This window comes from Aplysia californica, unplaced genomic scaffold (genome assembly GCF_000002075.1).
Source record: "Aplysia californica isolate F4 #8 unplaced genomic scaffold, AplCal3.0 scaffold00252, whole genome shotgun sequence".
In the NCBI taxonomy this organism is placed as follows: Eukaryota; Metazoa; Mollusca; class Gastropoda; order Aplysiida; family Aplysiidae; genus Aplysia; species Aplysia californica.
Window position 1 is genome coordinate 356,871 of NW_004797522.1, and position 18,769 is coordinate 375,639.

Genomic DNA, 18,769 nt, shown 5'->3' on the forward strand with positions numbered 1-18,769 from the left:
CCCCAATCTTTCCCGCCCTCCTCATCTCTGCGCCCCCTCCCCCTGCCCGCGCCTTTTGCTCGCTTACCACTTCTAGGGTTTTGAGCGTTGCTTTTTTGCTCTTCTGCTATGACTTCATAATGTTTTGTGAAAAATACTACGTAGCTGGCATGGATTTCCCTCTCCCTTTCACTTTTTTGTCTTTGTTAAAAAAAAATCTCAGCGTATTTTTTAAATATATCTGTAGCACTTCTGAATTGTCTATATATATTGCATGTGTTTGCTGTTGGTCTTCTGTTGTCGTGTTCCACCATAACAAAGCACTGCAAAGGGAATTTAGAGGTTCTTTTGCTTTTTTATATGTAGAGTAGGCATTTAGTTTTCCTTTATTTAAAAAAAGGGATGTTATGTATAATATATGGTTCTGAAAGGCATCTTTAGTTGTATATTTTAAAAAATTCCGTATCATGCTGATTTTAGGTTTGCTTTGCGATAACACTATTTGATTAACGAAATTTGATGGTGTTTGGTGAGAGTAATGAGAGAAAACTTGTTTTGTATCATGATTTGGGAACATTTTTCATGAGAAGAAAACAGCTCTTCGCAATTTGTTTCATGAGGAAAAATAGCATGCAAGCTTTACTTTCACGAGGCAAGTAAAATACCTTGTTAGCTTTTCTTTTATGAGGAAAAATAGCTTGTTAGCTTCTCTTTCATGAGGAAAAATAGCTTGTTAGCCTTTGTTTCTTGAGATAAAAGAGCTTGTTAGCTTTTGTTTCTTGAGATAAAAGAGCTTGTTAGCTTTTGTTTCATGACGTTATGAGCAATCTTCACACTCGTTGGTAACCTATTTGGCCCAAGTGTGCATTGCTAGCAATATAGGAATGCAGATACCAAAGTTTATATTTATTTAAAATAAACGTTTTAGAAATTTGTTATGAGCAGATTTTACTTAGCGAAGTGGTAGTGCTGTGTGGTTCATTTGGCAGTTTTGATTTTTCAACAAATTTAAATAATAAAATTCAGTGTCATCATGATACAAAAACAACTATTACCTAATGATTTGCTTGGTGTACTTGTTTAACTGTCATTTGAAAAAAACTACCCACCCCCCTCCCCAAACTGTTACTTTGCACTAACATAACGTGTATCATACTAGTTCTAATTAGTTAAGTATTATTTTTGCTTTCAAGTATTATTTTGCTTTCCTTGTTCTTCACCAATAATTAGCTATAAAAACCTCGATAGGTCATTTCGTTCTAGAACTGACTACTAAGCACAGAATTCTACACTTAATAGAATTCTGTGCTATGAAGTTATCGCTGAGAGGACCCAGGTGAACACTCTCAAGAGCAAAACCCTGCCATCTACTCTCTATCTTTCCCTTTTGTTAGAGATTAAGAACTTGATTAAGTGCATTGTATCACCCTGCCAGTGTCTCTTGTGTCACTACTTCACTCAGAAGGTGTGAGTTCAGTTCCCAAGTGGGGATGGTTTTATTATCATTATCATTATTTTTATTATTATTCCTAATATTATTAAAAATTTTAATTGTTTTTTTTTTCTTCTGAGTATCTCCATCCCTTTTCTAGGGTACTAGACCTATTTGGCCTTTAACAGCAGGGTCGAAACAGTGTGTCAATTTGGCCGTAAAACATTCTCAATTTTGTATCAGTTGTGTACCTTTTATATATATATATATATATATATATATATATATATATATATATATGAAACACATATATATATATATATATATATATATATATATGATCACAAATAAAATTTGATTGGGCCAATTCGTCTTTCAATTTGCAGTTGAAAAAATTGTTTCAGGCAGCAACTCTTTGTAGAGGAGAAAAGTGGATAGGTGGACACGTACCTGGTGTCGTCATAATGTAAAATATATGCAAGGGAGGAAAAGGGGTAGTGGCCGTTTGTACAAATGGTTGTCTTATGTACGTGGCCGTTTGTACAGATGATTGTCTTATGTATGTGGCCGTTTGTACAGATGATTGTCTCATGTAGGTGGCCGTTTGTACAGATGATTGTCTTATGTAGGTGGCCGTTTGTACTGATGATTGCCTCATGTAGGTGGCCGTTGGAGCATGTTTACCTTGTGCTATACCATTGTCTTTGTGGACAAAGCTTTCTAAAAATGCTTTCTTTCATCATTGTTGTGCCAACAGGTTCCATATCAACTGGCCCCTCACGGTGGCCCAAGCAACTTAACAGCCTTGCAGAACAATGAGGATCTGGGGGAGATCAACTTCTACCGATGGATCACCATTGTTTTTATATTTCAGGTAATTGTTTGAATGTTTGGCACTAGTCGAGTAGTAATGTCCCGGCTCAGGGGGCGGCCATTTTGGCAAAATTAGTTAGGGAATCTCCAGATTGGGCGCAGTTTCGGCAGTTCCCACCCCGATTATTTGAGCCTTGATCTACATCTATTATAGGCTATGTTTGATGCTCGGCGAGCGAGAGATATCAAACCTATCTGCAAAACATCAAAGTATGATAAAATTCCTGCCCCCTTGAACCACTCCCCCCCCCCCCCCCCCCCGAAACCCCCCTATCCTACTCTTGGGGCCAGAACCGGCGAAAACAGCGCCGAATCTGAAGATTCCTTGACAAATTTTGCCAAAATGGCCGCCCCCTGGGCCAGGACATCACATCTCGACTAGTCCCGAATGTTTTATTCAATGATATACACATACTTACCTGTGATTGATCTTCTTTGTTTGCCTTTCTTTTTCTCTTCACTGAAGGACCATCATATTTTGTCTGTCTGTGTGGGTGGTTGATGGGTGCACTAGTGTGGTTTGCTTTCTTTCCTGTTGAACACCTGTTGTTCTTATCTCTCTTCCTTCTTTTCTGGTATGTTACTCTTTTGTGACAACTCTAATCGTTGGCACTGTTATGGCCTATTTGTGTTGCTACGGCCGTTAAAACTTTTATTAAAACTTATTTAAAGAATGGGACATTATAATTGTCTCATGTTTCAGCCTTTTTCCTAACACTCAAAGAAAATTTTTGATTGTGGGATGTTTCTTCAGGCTTTCCTCTTCAAACTGCCCAACCTAGTGTGGACAGAATGCAACGAGTATTCGGGCACGCAGATCGAGAAGATGGTCACCCTGATTGGGGATAGCAGTTTCGAGGGGAAGGATCGCAAGGCGTCGGTGTTCTCCTCTGTGGCTGAGTTCATGGAGCGATGGCTCGTCATCAACCGCAAGCCGTTTTGGTTCATGAAGAGTCGCGTTGGAATGCAGACCAAAAAGGTTAGTTGGTTTTTTTAAAAGTTCAGTACGAGTTTTATGGCACTTGCAACACGATAAGGTCATTTTAGTGCTGAAGATCAGAGGTGTTAATAGACAGTAACAAACACAAAATAGAAGGAGGAGAGAAATGGTTAGTTTTTTTAACGATGACTTTTTAATTGTAGTTGTACGTTACTGCATTCGGAGATCAGCTTCAATTACGAATTTGGCGGAGTTTTTTTTCCTCCTGAATTCCAACTTAAATTCAAGCCAAGAGCAAAACCTGCAAGCTGCACACATCCATGGAAATGAAGATTTAAAAGCTAAAATTGTAGGAAATTCTTCTCTGCCAAAATTTGTCTCATTGGCCATAGCAGAAACGATCATCATCATCATCCAGTGCCAGATCTGCGACAGACATCGGCAATCATGGTTCTCCGTTCATTCCTTTGCTTGGATGCTCTCAAAAACAGCTACGTTTCCCTGATCTTTCCCTGTTCCCATTTTTATGGCAGAAACCATAAGTTGTCTTAATCCTTAATTTTACTACAGTTATACCTCATACCTCCCTTGTGCCACCAGCCAGCCCTGCTTAATCAACTGCCAGGTTTTGCCCATGTATGAAAAGGAAAACCTATATAAACAAAGCATCATTTGCTCCTTTACACCGTCTTCTGACATCCACCAAATGTCTGAGTTGTATACAGTCTTTATTAAACTAATGTAAATTTGCGCTGATTATGAAAATTCTATTAGTTTAAGGCTTCTGTCAATATTTTGTTTAAAAATTAGAATTACATGTAATTTTAAAATCGCTTAGAGAAACTTCAAAGGAAGTGCACCACCTTGGCCTGTCGGCAAAACAAAGTATTTGTCCCTTTACACCGCATTCTGCCATCCACCAAATGTCTGAGTTGTATACAGTCCTTATTAAACTAATGTAAATTTGCCCCGCTGTACAACCAGCGAAGTGGCCACAAGAGGTACACATGGCACCCAGCACTCACTTGGTGACTGCTTGATGATCTCTTTCCCACTCGTCTTTGTGAATTTGACCTATTTCCCACATTTTATTTGTTAACAATTTGCTCCAGATTTGTGCTGATTATGAAAATTCTATTAGCTTAAGGCTTCTGTCAATATTTTATTTAGAAATTGGAATTAGATTTTAAAATGGGTTAAAGAAACCTTAAAGGAAGTGCACCACCTCGGCCTGTCGGCATATTATCTGGCATCGCCAAATATCAGGCTGATGACATGATAGACAGCTAGTTGCCAGTGTTGGCGAGCGCCCGCGAGGATTTTATATCATCAAGACTCACAATACTGCTTGGAAGGTCTGAAGCGATCCGAGGAATAACAAGTCTCTGATTTGATAATAAAATGTAAATCTGCAGGGTCATTGATGCATAATATCTTTGCTTCTGAACTGGTAGAAATTTGAAATTTGAATTTACGAACCGTTTGTTGCTACTCCTTTGTACTCTGCACTTAGCAATCGCGTAAGACAGATCTATAATCTAGATGAGTAAAGACTTGCCACAATTTGTTCCTAGTCTCCACCACTGTTCAAGATGACAATCGGTACTTGTATATCCCTTTATACCGCCAATTTCATGCTCGTCACAAGGTAGGCGGTATACAGGGCTTAACTGTACTTTGCTTAAGAAATATTCTCCCTGCAAATGCTTGGGACATCGTCAGAACATGATGGACACACTTTTATTATTATTATTATAATAATAATAATTATTATTATTATTACTTATTATTATTATTATTATTATTATTATTTATTATTATCATTATTATTATTATTTATTATTATCCTTATTATTATTTATTATTATTATGTATTATTATTATTTAATTATTATTATTATTGTTATTATTATTATTATAATTATTTATGTGTCTGTAGATCCTGCAGCACTGCATGCTGTGTGTGGGCGCCAACACTGGCAACTACTTGTCTTCCATGTACCTGGTGGTCAAGTTTTGCTTCCTCTTCAACGTCCTCATGCAGTTTGTCATTCTCACCGCCTTTCTAGACTTCAACTACTGGGAGTATGGACCCAAGGCTGTGCAGGTGAGGATACTAACTGTCTATCTGTCTGTGTGTCTGTCTGTGTGTGTATGTGTCTGTCTGTCTGTCTGTGTGTCTGTGTGTCTGCCTGTCTGTCTGTCTGTCTGTCTGTCTGTCTGTCTGTCTGTCTGTCTGTCTGTCTGTCTGTCTCTCTGTCTGTCTGTCTGTCTGTCTGTCTGTCTGTCTGTCTGTCTGTCTGTCTGTCTGTCTGTCTGTCTGTCTGTCTCTCTCTCTGTCTGTCTGTCTGTCTGTCTCTCTCTCTCTCTCTCTCTCTCTCTCTCTCTCTCTCTCTCTCTCTCTCTCTCTCTCTCTCCCTCTCTCCCTCCCTCTCTCCATCTCTCTCTCTCTCTCTCTCTCTCTCTCTCTCTCTCTCTCTCTCTCTCTCTCTCTCTCTCTCTCTCTCTCTCTCTCTCTCATCTCTTTTTCGAAGGAGCCATACCCTCTTCAGACCTAAAAATTTTAAGGAAAGTAACATTCACTTTTCCTAAGAGCACGATGGACTTGGATTTTGATGAATTCGATTGTAAGAATTTATAAAATTGTTGATTATTATTATTATTGTTATTATTAATATTATTATTGTCATCACTATTATTTTTATTGTTGTTGTTGTTCTCCTCCTCCGCCTCCTCCATTATTATTATTAATATTATTTTTACTATTATTACTGTTATTATTATTAACATTTATTGACTGTAAATTCAGTACTACCAAGACTCAGGGACCAAAATAGACTCAGGTCACTTCCCGCGCGTGGCGCTGTGCCACTTCCAGGTGCGGGGCGAGGGCCAGTGGATCCAGTGTCTGCTGACAATCAACATGCTGCTGGAGAAACTGTTCCTCATCGAGTGGTTCTGGCTCCTGTCTCTGCTTCTCATCACCTTGTACAGCTTTGTCAGTGAGTGTCTGTAGTGTCGAATGCTCCAGGGATGCCGTTTTTCGGGGGGGTTTCCTTTTTTCTTTTCTTATATACCTATTTTTTTACCGTTTTGTATGTGTTTTTTTTGTTGTTTGTTTGTTGTTTGTTTGGTTTTTTTTTATTTTTTTGGGGGGGGTGTTCTATTACTTTTTAAAACTTTTATTTCCCCTCCCTGCATTTCCTCCATTTTAATTTCTGCTTCTTTTCCTTTTCCCAACCTGTTATATCCATTATTTTCACTGAATTCGGATAAAAACACTTTATTATTATCGTCCAGAAGTTATCTTGTCCAACCCAGTAGTGTTAGTTGTGTCTTTCGTTTTGTTTTGTTTTTGTAAAGTGTTTTATGGCGCTCGCAACTGCATAGGTCATATGAGCGCGCGGGACACTCCTAATATTTTCAGTTTTTAGGATATTTTGAATTTTGCCCGGGTGGCGGCCGAAGCCTACTCTTATCGATTTTAGACCACCAAGGGATCTTTAACGTGCACAACTTGCACAAGGGCCCGCCGAGGCTGCAGAAAGAGTCAGGAGCCCAGAGGAGGGGGCAAAGGAGGTGAGGGGGTGGGGCAGAAAGTGGAAATGAAAGCAGACAACAGAACATTGCTAGAGAGCAGGAAAGGAGGTGAAAGGAGACAATTTTAGAGAAGAAAATTTTTCGGTCGCTACCCGGATTCGAACCCGGGACCTTTGAATGAGAGGCCAACACCTTAACCTCTAGGCCACGAGAGCGCCCTTAGTTGTGTCTGTTGACCATTAACATGCCGGGCGGTGGAGAAACTTTTTTCCTCATCGAGTGGTTGTTGCTGCTGGCATTGTTGCTGATCACTTTGTATACAGCTTAGCTTTGTCAGTATGTGTCTGTGTGATAACCTAGTACAACAGACTTGGGCAAACTATGGCTTGTGAGTGGTTGGCGGGAGCTCTGGTGTGGTTTGCTTCTTCTTTCCTAAGAAACATCTATGGTTTTTATCTCCGCTCCTTTTTTGTGTTTGTTACTCTCTTGTAACACCTCTATCTTCGTCCCTTATATGACCATATTGTGTTGCAAGTGCCGTAAAACTCTTACTAATACTAAAAAAACTATGGCCTGTACACGTAGTAGTATTGAGTGCTGTGTCCCAAATGCTTTCCTAGTCAGAATGATCATCACAGCTAGTTAAAGAATAATTTTGTGGTGTTGTGTAATTGCACTGATGATGTAATTAATGTTTGGATCGGAAATCTTCAGCAGGGTGCAGTAGTGTTGTTAGTGTATTGGATAGGCTACTGGGCGATAGGCTACTGGGCTTGCAATCATGAGATTGTGGGCCAGCAGCTGGCTTCAGAGTTGTGTCCTTGGGACAGCCATTCAAGCACAAGGATTTTCCCATTTGGTTCAGTCTTGTTAAATTCGAAGGTCCCATCTCTAAAATTTTAAGTCACCTTAAAATGTTGCGAGGGGAATTAAACCTGTATAGTACAGCACATGTTTTTTTCTGCAGTGTGTTAAAAAGACTCTTTCAAAGTCAGAAAAGTTGTCAACAAAACGTAACCTAATAAATTTTGTGTGTTGTATTAATTCATCAATGTTTCTTTTCTTCCCCCCCACCCCCCAGCGTGGCTCATGAGGATTCTGCGTACAGAACAATCCGTCAAGTTTGTCACCAAGTATCTGTCTGTGTTCAGTGAGGATGGAAATGTACCCCAGGTTTGGAGTTGTTGTTTTTTTTAGGGGTAGGGATGGCCCTCAGCTGGGGTTCAGTTTATGGACATGATATTCTTATTTCTTATCCAGCTGGGGGTATGGGTAGGGTCTGGGTGGGGTAGGGGTGGGGTTGGGTGCGGGTAGGGGTGGGGGTCTATTCGTTTGTTATGGAAACATTCTTATTTCTTATCTAGTAGTCTTTTAAGAGCTTTTTTTTCTCTATTTTATTGCTTATCATGATTAAATCCAGCATTGTCAATTTGGTCTTCTATTCATGTTTTCCCAAACTTGAGTTTCTTATTGCCTATCGTTTATTCAATTATTAAGATATTTTTAAATATCAGGTTCGTACCAACGATTCTCAGTTGGCTTTTAACAAAATTGTTCCCGTTACGGCAAACAGACAGTGACAAAGACTTACAATCCCCCTCATTCCTGAACAGATGTGTGCTTAATTTAGTTTTAGTTAGAGTTTTAGGGCTATTGTAATACAAATACTTCTTGTAACTTGTAAGTGCCCAAGATTAGAAGTGTTTCTAGAAAGCAGTTTACATAGTAAAATGAGAGGAGAGGTAAAAATGATAGATGTTTGATACGAAAGAAGGTGCCTACCATTCCAGAGCACCTGCCAACCTCTCATAAGATATTCGTAAAGGTCATACTAAATAGGTTATGTCTTGACTATGGTGGAGCTTGTACTTCCCTGACAGGACTTAAGACTGAGGGAGAGTTTTCTTTTAAGGCTAAGAAAAATTCCTACTCCACTTTGGTAAGTTTTAGTTTTAGTAAGAGTTTTCGGCACTTGTAACCCAAATAGGTTACATATGTGCCGAAGATTAGAAGTGTTACTAGAGAGTACCTTACAAAAAGTCCAAGGAGAGATTAGGACAATAGACATTTAGCCCTATCCGTACGCCTGGGTCATTTTGTACCCCAGGGGCTGTATTCTTCACATTTTAGAATACTTCTAGTGTGAAGATCTCTTTGAAACTTTCAGTATTTCTCAAAAAATCATTTGAACAGACTGCTATGCAAAGCGTACGGATCGGATTAACGAGTAAATTTCCGCTTTGGAAAGTGGTGGCACAGAGTTCCCCACGTCGTATGGACACGATAGTAAAACACGAGGATAGGGTTAATAGGAAAAAAAAGAACAAACTGCACAAGAGCACCTGCCAACAACCCAATTCTTCACTTTTTAGTTTACAACTTAAGACTTTCTTCTGCTGGTCGAGTAAGCCTGAAATTAAATATGACATAGTCCGTAGCATATTAAATGTGTATGTGTTTAATTTAAGGAAAAAAATGTTTTAAAAATTAGCAGTTTGACTTCAGCTTCAAGAGTCACAATTTTGTAATTATGTGGTAGAATATGATACAACAGTAGCACTCGTATAAAGAGAAATACTTATGTCCAAAGTCATTTAATTTATTTTTAGAAATTAAACTCAACTTTAAGTTTTGCAATTTTAAAACTACAATAAAATCCTGATAGCTTGAACTTCAGGGAAACAGAAAACTGTTTCTTTGTGATAAGCAGATTTCATGTTTTTCGGCTGTCTATCAATATTGATGATGACTAAAGCAGTAAATATGACACAGTTTTGCCTGAGTGGTAGACACATAGGATGGAGATTGCTAAAGGACTGCTTCCTTCCTTTCAGATCATAACTTCCTTGATATTCTTCAAAGGAGAGACCTACTTAATGCTTTGTGATTAAAGTGTAAGGGTGTGTCTTTATATTTATAGGTAGATAGGGATATATAATATGGTTGGGAATTTTTTAAATTTTGCCAGAGTGGCAGCCTAATGCTCAACTCTTCTAAGAATTTTAGACTCTAAAAGATCTTTAACATGCACAATGTGCAAACGGGACCTCCGAGATTTTTCATTCAGATCCGAGAAGACTAGGTGCTCGATCTTACTTAACTTAAAAAGGAGATTGAGTGAGTGGAGTTCTTTAAAATGTTAATAGAAGTTGCGATGCATTGAATACAGAGGAGAGGGGGGGGGGGAACCCATGTGAATTTGAAATCTTTTTGTGGTAACTGAAATTTCATACCAAACAACTTTGTGTTAAACCAAGTCTACTGTTTATATTTTCCACAGGAAGGAAGTCGCACAGTGCCGAAATTTGTGGTTGATTACCTTGGCAACGACGGTGTCTTCCTTCTGCGTATCTTAGCCTACAATACGAACGATGTAGCCATGTCAGAACTCATGAGCAGGATCTGGCTCCGCTACTGCGACTACAGGTGAGAAGGAATGTAGGACAGAAGGCTCCTTCAATATATTTTCTCGCCCCTGTGATAAGATAACAATTTGTTGATCCCCATAAAGAGAAATTTGCTAAGGCTTGGTAAATACGCACATGCACTCGTCAACACTCTCTCTCTTGCTCTCTCTCTCTCTCTCCCCCCCTCTCTCTCTCTGTCTGTCTCTCCCTCCTTCCCCCCTCTCTCTCTCTCACACACACACACACACACTCACACACGAATAGTCCTTAGATGGACAAACAAAATAATCTCATTCTCTCACACCTAACACAATTAACCACAGTAGAGTAAATTTAACTGGAGAAGTTAAAACTTTATGTGGCTTCATCTCATATTCTACTATTGCAGAAACACAGCAAAGAGACCATCGGAAAGCCAGAAAACTCCAGAACCTTCTGTGGATATTCAGCTAGAGGAGCTAGAACTGAGTGAAAAGGGCAAGAATGCTTCCCGTGATGAAACCAAAGGAGCCGGGGACTCAAGTGGAAACCCTTTGATTATTGATGATAAACATCATATTGCCTGATTTGGCTATCTTTTCATGACTTAATTGCAGGAATAGATCCAGCTTCGTTTCTTTATTGGTGTCCTCTTTCTAAAATGTCAGCTGTTCAGCTGTTTGTCAGAATCATAAAGATAAGATGCTTGTTGAAGAAAGGCTAGCTTGAAATTTACCCTATTATAAAGATAATAATATTCTTGTAAAAGAAAAGCAACTCGAAATTGAAACATGTCATGAAGATAAGATGCTTGTTGAAGAATGGGTAGCTTGAAATTAACCCCTGTCACATAAAGATAAGATGCTTGTTGAAAAGATGCGAGCTCTAAATTAACCCTAATCAAAGATGAGATGCTTTTTTAAGAAGAGCAAGCTGGATGTCTACCCTAGCCTGTTTTATCCATTGAGAAGATTTTTTTCTCACCCAATACCTTTAGTAGCACCAGTGCACTGGAGACGCACTTCAGCTAAAATAATCCATGACACGGGTTTACCGATGAAAGGAAAGAGCTCTGAATTTTCAGGCAGAAAAAGGCAGTAATTTTCGGTCTATCAGAACACTAGCTTCTGTCTGCACGCTATTATGGGATACCAACATGTCTGACTGCACCCTTTCTTTCACACATTTTGATGACATTAAGTGTTGATTTGTTGAGGGTTTTAACTTTTTTTTTTCACGATGAAACGCCCTCTCTACGATTAGGGTAAAATTAGGATCAGGAGCCCAGGGTTCCATGGTTAAAAGTGTTCTTTCCTATCAAAACTTGTTATCATACACAATTAGACTTCTCTTGGTCATTTTATAATGTAGTTTTACATGATAGGTTCCAATTTCATGTGATGATTTGGTGTACGCATTGTGCCATAATTTCGTTCAAGCAGTTGAAGGTCTCTAAAACCCCACCGATTCAATGCACGATGAAGACTATAGTAGAACTTTTTGCATGCATTTCTGTTTTCTGTAATTTCTTGAATATTTTACCCCTCCTTGATGTCTTTGGTATTGTATTCCTCGAGATAAAGGAATCATTTTTTACAAGCTGTCTTTCGTTTCTGTTCATGATTCCGTTCTTTGATTAAGAGCATTCTAGTAAAACGCGTCTCTGTTTTTGTTAAATTTTTGTTGTCAAATAGGGGATGGAACAGGTGATGGAACTCACTGTTTTTTTATTAACAGAAAAGAGATTTTCTGGTTCAGGGTCATTAAATAAGAGCCATTTTGGATTCTGTCCAGTGGCTATTTTATTTTTAAAATACTTGGATTTCAGAATCCACAAATATTTATATTTGCACAAAAGCTTTTTTTTATGATTCATTAAAAGCGATTTTTTCAAACCCCCACCCCGCCTACTCCTTTTCCTTGTATAATCTCTTTATTTACTGTTTATTTTTCAGTTCAGTCAATTTACAGAGACCATTGATCAGATGTTAAGTGAAATGAAAGTTAATCACATTGATTTTACGTATCAAATTCATCAATTTATTTTTTACTATTGAACCATACTGAAATTGTTTTTAGCCAATTTGTATGGTCACACGCTTACCTTACAGTGCAGGGTAAACTATATTACGAGGAATTTTTATTTTTATGTGATTTTTCTCTGATTTTTATAAACATTTATAACATTTTATGTTTTTTACTAAGTTAAATGAATGTTGAATTATTTGCTCTAGAATTTTCTAACTTGTCGAACTTTCAGTGTTCAGTATATTTAATGTCTGTGTTGAGTGTATTGTAGCCAAATAGTGTAACAATAGATGTCAGCTTCATCTCTAGGTGTGACCATAAAAAGCGTGCAATTCTGACTACCTGTTGACAGTTTTTTTTTCTTTGTGGCTTTGGTACTGTTGTCGTAGAAAATAATTTCTGCATTGTGATCGTCAGCATTTTTTTAGAGCTAGATTCTTGTCTTCTGGCCATTAGACTGAACTTGTCAATATTTATTCGTTGTCAGGTCAGGGGTGGTTAGAGGGCGCCACTAGAAGGTGCTGTTTCTTTCCTTTCCTTTCCCGTTTGTTGTTCCTTTCTGTCTATCTTAATATGTCCTTGCACTAAATGACGATTATTGTGTTGATGTGTTTCTTTTTATTCAACAAATATCCTTTTTCCAAGGAAGATGAATGTCAAGATATCTGTCACTAGTGTTTAAATGTGTTAGAGCTATTTGTGTTTTGTGACTGGAACATTTCCATCTACATCTTTGAAAAATTACTGAGTGAGGTGCTAAAAATAAAAATACACTCTTTGTTGATTTTCCTTTTATATTACTTTCCTTTGACCTGACTGATCTCATCTATATAGTCTTGAATGCGTTACTTAAGAAGTCAAGAGGATGTGTTTTGGAATTACAAGATCTGTGCCTCTGTAGAGAAATGTGAAATACTCAACTGTTTGAAAACAAAGTTATGTCTGTCAACTGGTTTGTATGTGTTCATTGTTGTCAAACTATAATGTCTCTCTCCTGTAAGAAGCAAAGTGACAATCGTCTCCTCCGAGCTTCTCTTTGTGTCTGATGTATAAAGATTTGCCTTTCATTTTTCCCATACTTGTGCCTTTGAACTACTCACAAACGCTTCATACTCTCCCTTGTGAGTGTGATTTCTTTGTGTGGCCTGAGAAAACCTTTTGCACTGTTACATTTTCCCTGATTTAATGTGACTTTCTTTTTGTGTTATATATTATTATATGGTCGATTTAAAAAATTCAGGGATTTCAAAATTTAGTTGCCTTTTTAAAAATTTAACAGCTTTAATCCATTTGCTCTGTTAAATTTTCCCTGATTTAATATGAATTTCTTTTTGCATTATATATGAGATCTTCACTGACTTAAGACAAAAAAGTTAGAAACATAAAAAATTGTTTGGAAAGTTTGTGATCATTTTTAGGAACCTCTATGAAATAACAAAATTAGAAAATTTTCTATAACGCTTATATCTAGATAATGATTAACTGGTTCTCAATCAGTGTAATACTTTGCTCCTCATTCATTTCCACAAAGTGCTAATGTTGTCTTTCATATTTCAGAAAATGCTTTGTGTTACTTTCAATGGTTCTCACAAATACTCTTTTTTTTTCATTGTTTTGTATTATTCCTCTTTTTGGTTGCCAATTTTTAGTCAGTTTCAAATCCTGAGCTGAAATAGTTCTCTTTTATTACTTCTCCATTTTTTCATTTAAGCCTCATGGCGATAGTTCATTGTTTATGTGTTTTATGTCATGTAAGGATCACATTTGTTGACGAAAGAGAAAGAATTGTCTAAGAGAAAGGTACCAAACAGGATATTCATTTTTTAAGATTCAGTGAGTAGTTTGTTCCTTCGAAAACTCATTTACAGTTTGTTGGCACAATATCGTTTTTAATTGACTTTGTTCGTACGCTTAATTTTAAAATGTTTTGTTGTTTTGTTGTTTTGTTTTCCTTATAATGGCAGCGAAAACTATGTACTTCCTTCCGTTAGGTAGCAGCTGTGTATTTAACACTTATCCTGAACTTGCCGTCAGAATATGTAATTTTCTTATCTTGGGCTACTACAGAGGCTGTGTTCTTTGTGCTGTATCAACTTATTATTAAGTAAAGGCTTTTCCTCTACATTTTGGCATTGTCAATGGTCGAGTAGTTGGCCTGTAGGGCTCACAAGTGAAAGGTTGTGGGTTTGCACCCCATCAGGGGCCCGGTGTTGTGTTCTTTTCCTCTTTCACCCATGTGGGTGAGCGGTTGGCGGGTGCTCTGGTTTGGTTTGCTTCTTCTTTACTATCGAACATCTATCGGCCTTATCTCCCCTTCTTCTTTTTAATGTTTGTTACTCTCTCTTGTAACACTTCTAATCTTGTGGCGCTCATATGACCTTATACAGTTGCGAGATCCGTAAAACCTGTAGGCTACTAAAATTTAAAAACCTATGTGGGAATGGGTACTCGAGTATAGACTGAACGATCTTGTGAGTTTGTTAGTGTTTGAGGGCTTAGTCAGTTGCTTGCCCTGTATGCTTCCTGGGAAGCCAAGAATGTTTCTGAGTGTTCTAGAGTCTGCAGCGATAATTATATTTGCAAAGCGTATAGAGCAGTCTTTAGAGTGTGGATATGCTCTATATCAATGCAATTATTATTATCGATTTTATTATTACTAGTATTTATACTACTATTATTACTATTACTATTATTATCATCGCCTTTATGCTCCTTTGTGAATATCTTTAACTCATGGAAACGTGCCCTCGAGGGTTTTGCTGCATGCAAGTAGTGCTCTATTCAACAAAGGCACATCATGCCGGAAGTATTGATAAGATGATATAAGATTCACTTTTATGCTCCTCAGCTGAAGAAAATTGAGTGTAGTTGTAACTTAGACATATTACACTTTGAAATATTAAATAACAATTCTCTCAAATATCTTTTTGGACTTCTCTGTTGACATCCGCCCCTTGATGCTCATATTACCTTATGCAGTTGTGAGCGCCGGAAAACCTCACTAAAACATCTAAAAAATCTTTGAACACTTTTCTGGACTTACTTGTTTTTTTGTGTTTTTTTTCACAGGTATTCATGTCTCACTTGTTTGTCTGGTGTTTCTTTTGTAGGTTCGAGCTCATGTTTTGTTTAGCAGGGGAAAAGGAAAGGGATCAAGGGTGTTTTTCTCTCTGTCTCTGCTTCACACTGTTGAAATGGGGATTTGGATAAGATTGTTGTATCAGCTCTGTTAGGTTTTGTTTGTGCCGTGAATGAAATTCCTTTTTTCTCTCGCTCTTTTCTTAGTTTCGAAAGTGTTGTGGGTTTTTTTTGCAACAAAATCTCCGTTGTCTTGAATTTCTCAATTGTATATCAAAGTTTTAATCCTTGTGTTTTGATACATGTTTTTCAGCTGCTGATATGTATTTTATTCCCTGTTGTATTGTTGAGTTGTGTGTGTCACAGTCTTGTTTGTGCTTACATAACAAGACGTAGTTTGTGTATTTATGTGTCACTGTCTGGTTTGTTCATAATAAAAATGTGTGCCACGGTCTACTTTATGCTCGTCATGGTTTAGTTTTGAATGTCTATTCCTTTAACATTTATAGACCGTACTGTAATCAAACGTAATATTTGGGGGCTCTCGTGGCCTAGAGGTAAGGTGTTGGCCTCTCATTCAAAGGTCCCGGGTTCGATTCCGGGTAGCGACCAAAACATTTTCTTTTCTAAAATTGTCTCCTTTCACATCCTTTCCTGATCTCTAGCAATGTTCTGTTGTCTGCTTTCATTTCCACTTTCTGCCCCCACCCCCTCACCTCCTTTGCCACCTCCTCTGGGCTCCTGACTCTTTCTGCAGCCTTTCTACTGCTACTCCTTGGCTCCTTCTAACTGCTGTCTTTCTGCCACACCCCTGATCTTCTGGTAGGAAAGATCTACACCTAGCCTTCTCTGACAAGGGCGAAAAATCTCGGAGGGCCCGTGTGCAAGTTGCGCACGTTAAAGATCCCTTGGTGGTCTAAAATCGATAAGAGTAGGCTTCGGCCGCCACCCGGGCAAAATTCAAAATTTCCTACCAACGAAAAAGTATTAGGTGTGTCCCGCGCGCTCATATGACCTTATGCAGTTGCGAGCGACGTAAAACCCTATACTGATAATCAAACGTAATATTTTAGTTCCTTGTTTTTTGGTTCCTTACGTTTTTACTTTGCATGTTTGATTTTTTTTCAGCATTTATGATTTTTGCTGGTAGCCCTATGTGTAAAGTTGAGCCTACATGTTGGAATTCTTCTAGCTTCATTTTACTATTAATATAATGTGAAACGTGTTGACAAAATGAGTTACTTCTCACAATTTAGCCCTATGGAAATAGATACATCATGCTTATAGGTTAAGTTTTTACAATTTGTACGTATGAAATAACAACAGGTATTTAGTACTTTAGGAATATTGCATCAATAGAGAACCTGGAAATTTGACCCTAGTGCGGATTTTTGGCCAATATCTGCATTTGTGGATTGTGAGAAGTAACTCGTTTTGTCAGCACGCCTCACATATAATACAAACACCAACAAGTCTGTGTTGTTTAATTTGTAGTGAATTATTTGCTGATTTGAATAATTTCATACAGGTAGTTTGCTTACAAATTTTATTTCTCTTTTATAAGATGCACCACAAAGTGTGAAATAGAAAATAATATTTTGGAGCAAAAAAAATAAGGTCAGTGTGTTTGTTTGAATGTATCGAGAGGTTGACGACTTGAAAAGTAGCTTTAATAAATTCTCCTTGAATATGTTTGACCCTTGTCTGAAGTGCATGTGGGTGGTTGGCAGGTGTTCTGGTGTGGTTTACTTCCATCCTATCAATCATCCTATCATCCTTGTATCTCTCCTCATTCTTTTTTTGTTTTTGTTACTCTCTTGTAGCACCTCTAATCTTCAGCACGTATATGATCTGATTGTGCTTCAAGTGCCGTAAAACACTTGCAAAAACTAAAACTGAACTGCTTTGTGGGTGGTTGTGTTGGCTTGGAGGACACGTCTGGTAGGTCTTACTTCTTTACTTTAACTTTAACCTTCTGTTGCTTCTGTCAGTCTGTCTTACTTTTTCCAGGAGTGAATTACCATAAATTGTGTCAATGAGCTTCTCTTTACTCCTACAAACAAATAATTTACCGCATTGACCACTTAATAATAATATAATGGTAAAAGAATTCACCTGTCCTGAGTCTGCAGTCTGAAATCTGGCTATATTATGTATTCAGGTAACGATAATGAAGATAACTGCATTTTTATAGTGCATATTATCCACGCTCTACATCATGCCCAGTGCGCTTTATACAGCGATGAACACAAATTATTGAGAATGTCTTCAACCAGTGTGGGTTTGGGGATAAGGCTTGTTTCAGAGCATTGAACAGAATTGACATCCGTCCCTTGAAAGACTGCTGACCCTAATTGAAATGAATTTTACTCTTGACAGTAAGCCCTTGAGAATAAGAGCGGTTCGTCTTCACTTCTAGTCGAAAGTGACTTATCTTTACAATGGAATAAAGTTTTGTCACATCTTTTAGTCAAAAGTGTACATAAACTTTATTTTTCCCAGCTCTATACAAACCTGCCCTTCGCCGACAAAACGCCTTTTGAAAATAGTATCTGTTGAGCAGAGGGAATGACATTATCTTCAGGTTGTTAGATCAACCGTTGATGTACTGTGCAAGACAGTTTAGATTTTTATAAACTATAAGAAAGCCAAAAATCATTGATTTATCTATACTGCTGTGAATAAGAAAAAGGCTTTTTGTCAGCATACGACAGAAATGTAGACTTGTCCTTTGTCGGGGATGTATATTGAATAATGACGGTTTTGCGCCCCTAACAGTCTGCCACAATGTATGTCCATGTGGCCAGATTGAGGTGGGGAACTGGATTTCTTAAAGACTAGAACAAACAAGCTTTTTAGACATGTCATTTCTCATTTGTATGCTCATGGATTTTTGTCTAACATCGCCCCTAGAGAATTATTGATCTTCACAAAAATAAGTACATGTATGAATGTATTCGTATGTATGTACTCTGTAAAAGCTTCGAATCTCACTTCCTTAAGTTCAGAAGCTTCCTATGAGATTATGTTTATATTTTACAAGCATTCACTGTAAGTTTTTGTGCACTTTCTATTCATTTCTTTTTTTGAGTACTGTTTGATTCAATAAATATTTTATATGCCTAATTGTGTGTAAATTTTTGTCTTTCCCTCGTGAAAATAGCCTTTTGTCTTTAAACTCTTGAACCTGCACGGGACAACCACCCATATTGTCGTGGAGAGAAGTGTTTGTCTTAGAAATGTGGTCCTTTTTGTCAATGTTCTCTTATGACATTACAATAGGAAGAGAGTAGCAGTAAAAAGGCTGCAGAAAGAGTCTGGGCTCCTGACTCTTTCTGCAGAATTTCTACTTCTGCTACTACATGGCTCCTTAAATTTTTTCTGCTGTCTTTCGCTTTCAGACACATCCCTGATCTTATGGTAGGAAAGATTGACACCTTGTGTTCTCGGACAAGGGCGAACATTCTGAGGTTTCGTGTGCAAGTTGCGCTCGTTAAAGATCCTTTGGTGGTC

General features: G+C 37.9%; 1 protein-coding gene across 4 annotated transcripts in view; it reads left to right on the forward strand.

Annotated features, from left to right (window-relative positions):
* The window catches only part of LOC101860339 (innexin unc-9), a 39,603-nt gene extending 25,649 nt beyond the window's left edge, over nucleotides 1-13,954 (forward strand). For all 4 annotated transcript variants that reach the window (XM_005100572.3, XM_035970317.1, XM_005100575.3 and 1 more), the window contains exons 3-9: nucleotides 2,169-2,285; nucleotides 3,039-3,263; nucleotides 5,164-5,331; nucleotides 6,034-6,226; nucleotides 7,846-7,937; nucleotides 10,045-10,190; nucleotides 10,560-13,954. In XM_005100572.3, coding sequence (XP_005100629.1) covers nucleotides 2,169-2,285; nucleotides 3,039-3,263; nucleotides 5,164-5,331; nucleotides 6,034-6,226; nucleotides 7,846-7,937; nucleotides 10,045-10,190; nucleotides 10,560-10,737 — 1,119 coding nt within the window. In that variant the 3' untranslated portion in view covers nucleotides 10,738-13,954. The remainder of the gene's footprint in view (nucleotides 1-2,168; nucleotides 2,286-3,038; nucleotides 3,264-5,163; nucleotides 5,332-6,033; nucleotides 6,227-7,845; nucleotides 7,938-10,044; nucleotides 10,191-10,559) is intronic.
* Nucleotides 13,955-18,769: the final 4,815 nt, after the last annotated feature.